At 29.4% G+C, this 3,664-nt stretch overlaps 1 protein-coding gene across 1 annotated transcript; it reads right to left on the reverse strand.

Moving 5' to 3' along the window:
* Positions 1-902: 902 nt before the first annotated feature.
* myc1 (myc proto-oncogene protein) lies at positions 903-2,892 on the reverse strand. The gene is given in 2 exon segments (NM_001280897.1): positions 903-1,474; positions 2,520-2,892. Coding segments are annotated over 2 exon segments (945 nt in total).
* Between the last annotated feature and the right edge of the window lie 772 nt (positions 2,893-3,664).

Consider the following 3,664-nt stretch of genomic DNA (forward strand, 5'->3'; position numbering starts at 1 on the left):
TTTGCGCAGTTTGAATAGATGTGTAACATTGCCAAATTATTCAGCCTCTGCTGTTTTATCGTCGTTCTCAGAAAAGTTTTGAGTCTTCTCATTGTTGAAAGTGCTCGTTCACTAACAATATTTGTTGCTGGAGTAACTAGAATCAGCTTGAGCAATTTGACAACTTCAGAAATAGAAGATAATTGAAAAGAGGAAAACTGTGTGAGATGTGAGACAACATCACTGACATATCTTGGAATTTCATCAAACATTGTTCTGCATAGCCCAAGTTGCACATCTAGTAAGTCCGTGTCAATATCTGAGTATGTCTTCTTTATCCATGCTATGGTATCTGTGACATCTTCAGAAAGCAAAAGTTTCTCCAGCTTTTCAAGTTGTTTCTGTCCTGCTTGATCAAAACGATATTTGATAGTGTCAACAAGATAAAAAGTTAATACAAAAATATAAATATATTTTTTTAAATAGATATATTTTAAACAATTTTTTTTTAACAATTTGAAAGAAAAATTTTTTTAAATAGGGGCAATAATTTTTTAAAGGCACAACTAAAAAGGACGCTATCATTTTTTTCTCGAGGGCTCTGGCCCACCCGGTCCCCCGGTTCCGAGGCCCATGATGATAGATCAACATTGTGAATCAATTAATAATCATGATATATATTTATAAAGCACAGACCTAATTTAAAAAGACGTAAATAAGTTCATTTTTATTTTTCAATTATTTTCCAATTATCATTTTCATACTTTTCAATTTCATTTAAAAATTAGAAGTTTATAAATTCTTCATAAAGTAAAGCTTCATAAAAATTATTTATTGAACAAAAACAATATTTAGTTTATATACAATTTATAACTATATATACATAAGACAATATATAAAGAAAAAGCTCCTAATTTTTTTGTTTAAAAGCGAAACTTCATTTCTTCTTGACGCGTGAGCATCTTAAGTTTTTTTGACAACATCGAATTTATCGATTTTAGTAAGTTTTTTTGAATTGTTAATTTTTTATCTTCATTTTCAAGTTGTTTTATGTGATCTATGCCCTTAGTAAGGATAATCACTTTAGGAGCCTTTTCATGAAGCTCAAGTTCTGGCAACGATTTTCGCAAGTCATCGAATTTGCGTTTTAGCTCGTCTCTTCTCTTTCTCTCTAAATGATTGTGAGTTTTCCGGTTTTCGAGAGGTCGAGGACTTAACGAACCGTTTGAATTATCATCGGAAGAATAACAGTTATTAAACCGTTTGGCTTTTGACCTTGATGTTTTCATTCTTTTCAACGTTAAATCTTTTCTTTTATTAAAAAGAAAATGTTCGGCAAAAAAAGATGTTGCGAAGCAACTTTCAGTATTGTTACTAGTCTGAGAGCTGATATTGTCAAAAGGCGGAAGAAATAAAGAATTTCTTTCTAAAGAGTTGTCTTCGTTTCCACAAAGCACCGATCCATCACTAATTCCAACTACATCAACTTCGTCCTCTAAAAAAAATAATCAGGAACATTGATTAAAACCTGAGAATGAAAATAGTCAAGACCAGTGACTTATAAAACGTAAAAAGTGAATATAAAAATGTTTTCTAGGTGTAATATTAAGAAAGTTTACAACTCGCAATACTTTGAAACAACCTTAATACCGTTATTCCACTTAATTGACACCGTTTAAATACAATTTAACTTTTTTAGTTTGTTACATTCAGATTAAAAACTCTATACGCAAAAAAGGCGCTGGGTGTGAATTGGCGTGAAACACCCAACGCGTTTTTTCTAGTTCATTTGCTAAGCTTTGAGTCCTGACATAACAATTTAATTAATTTCATAAGTTTTTCGTTAATACAATCAAAATATCTTATATACTTGTTTTACTTTAAAACTCATTTTACAAAAGAAAAAAAAAATGCAAATAATATTTTTGCACGTTTAGCTAAAGTTAAGACAAAAACCTGGCTGTTTAAAGTAATAATTTTTTTTCTTGTTTCTTCGAATCAGTATTTGCAGCAGAAGGTGAGAAGCTTTGTTTTTTTTAAATTAAACCGCCAGACAACAAAAGCTGCGTTGAAATTATTTTAAAAGAAAACTCACTTAAGCGTTTTAAACGCATTAAATCTAAAAGCTTTTCAAACTGTGTTCGCAGTCAATAACGAAAAATAAAAGATAAAAATAATAAACAACAACTGTTTTTTCAATTAAATGTTTTAGAGATAAAAAATTTACTATAGCATTAAAAAATAATAACTACACTGGTTAAAAATCATAATAACTTAAAAAATAGTTACTAAACATAGGTTTACTTTTTTCTCGTTTCTCCTTATTTTCAAGAATATATGCAACGCTTAATCTAATTTATTCGGCTCACTTTCTATTTTGCACTAAGAATCACTCGTTTGAAGAATCACGCGCTGTTATTTCATGTATATCAACAATATGTTAAAGTTAGATATAAAAAAAACCCAAAATGTTTCCGTTTTGAAAAATAAAAAAGATAAAAACAAAAACCAAACTAATAAAAATAGAAACAATATCTTACCGCTTTCTGTATCAACCGGAGTTAATATCGAATATTCGTTAGAGGTATCACAACAGGGATCATCATTAGTAGGAAATGGCGAAGGATTTAAAGCAAAATTAATTGGTGTCACTAGCAATGACCTAGAATGTCTAGAATCTAGTGAGTTGGAGAATTTAAAATCACTTTCACCCCACATACAATCGTCGCGCAGTACTTCTGAAGGAAAAACATTTGAAATTATTATACCATCTGCAAGATCTTGAAGAGCAAAATTAAAAGATAGTAGTTCCGCATCAAAACCAAATTCACTAAACATAGTTTCTCCGAAAGATGGTGTCATAGGAGGCGTCTCCAACTCAATATCTGTATTAAATGTCTTCTCAAAATACATTTTCAAAATTGCTTTTCTGTCACGTCAAACGCCAAACAAAGACTGTAATTTAAATTCGCAGCCAAAACAAGAAATTGTTTGCATTTAAGAATTTTTGGAATTTTAAGTAAAAATTGGGAACCTGTTCATGAGCGCATGTGTTATGTTGCGTGGAAAAGATCAAAGAATGCAGAAACGACACCTGGTTTCTTTAAATCTAGTAAGTAAACCAAAGTTGCTAGCTTTACTCATAATCATCATAGGTGTTGGAGCAGTATACTGAACTTAATTGTATTTTACAGAAAAATAAAAAACGACTGTTTAAAAAAAATGTTAACTAAATGAAAACCATATTGGCATAATAAATAAACAAATGTAACCATTATATTTTAACTGAGAGAATTTATCAAATGACGAATACGTTATTGTAAGAATCAAAGTTTATACACACCACAACTTAAATAATTGGGTATAATGAATCCAATGGATACATTCTTTTTTTAGGCGTTCGTGCTTTATGATTTCATTTTTTTCATTGGACAATGTTTAGTGTTTTTAAAACTAAAAAGCTATAAAATAATTTAAAATTATTAGTTTTAATTAAACTATTTTAATTTTGCAACTAATTTAATATTTATTAGATAATTTAAAAAAAGAAACTACACTATCAAAATATTAATAAAATAAAATTTATATATATACAAACAGTGCCGTGGCTAGTGGGTCTAGGAGTCTCCAAAAAAAACTTGCCATTAGGACCCCCCAAATTTTTTAAAACTCTAAAAAAGCGCAT

This window comes from Hydra vulgaris, chromosome 02 (genome assembly GCF_038396675.1).
Source record: "Hydra vulgaris chromosome 02, alternate assembly HydraT2T_AEP".
Taxonomy (NCBI): Eukaryota; Metazoa; Cnidaria; class Hydrozoa; order Anthoathecata; family Hydridae; genus Hydra; species Hydra vulgaris.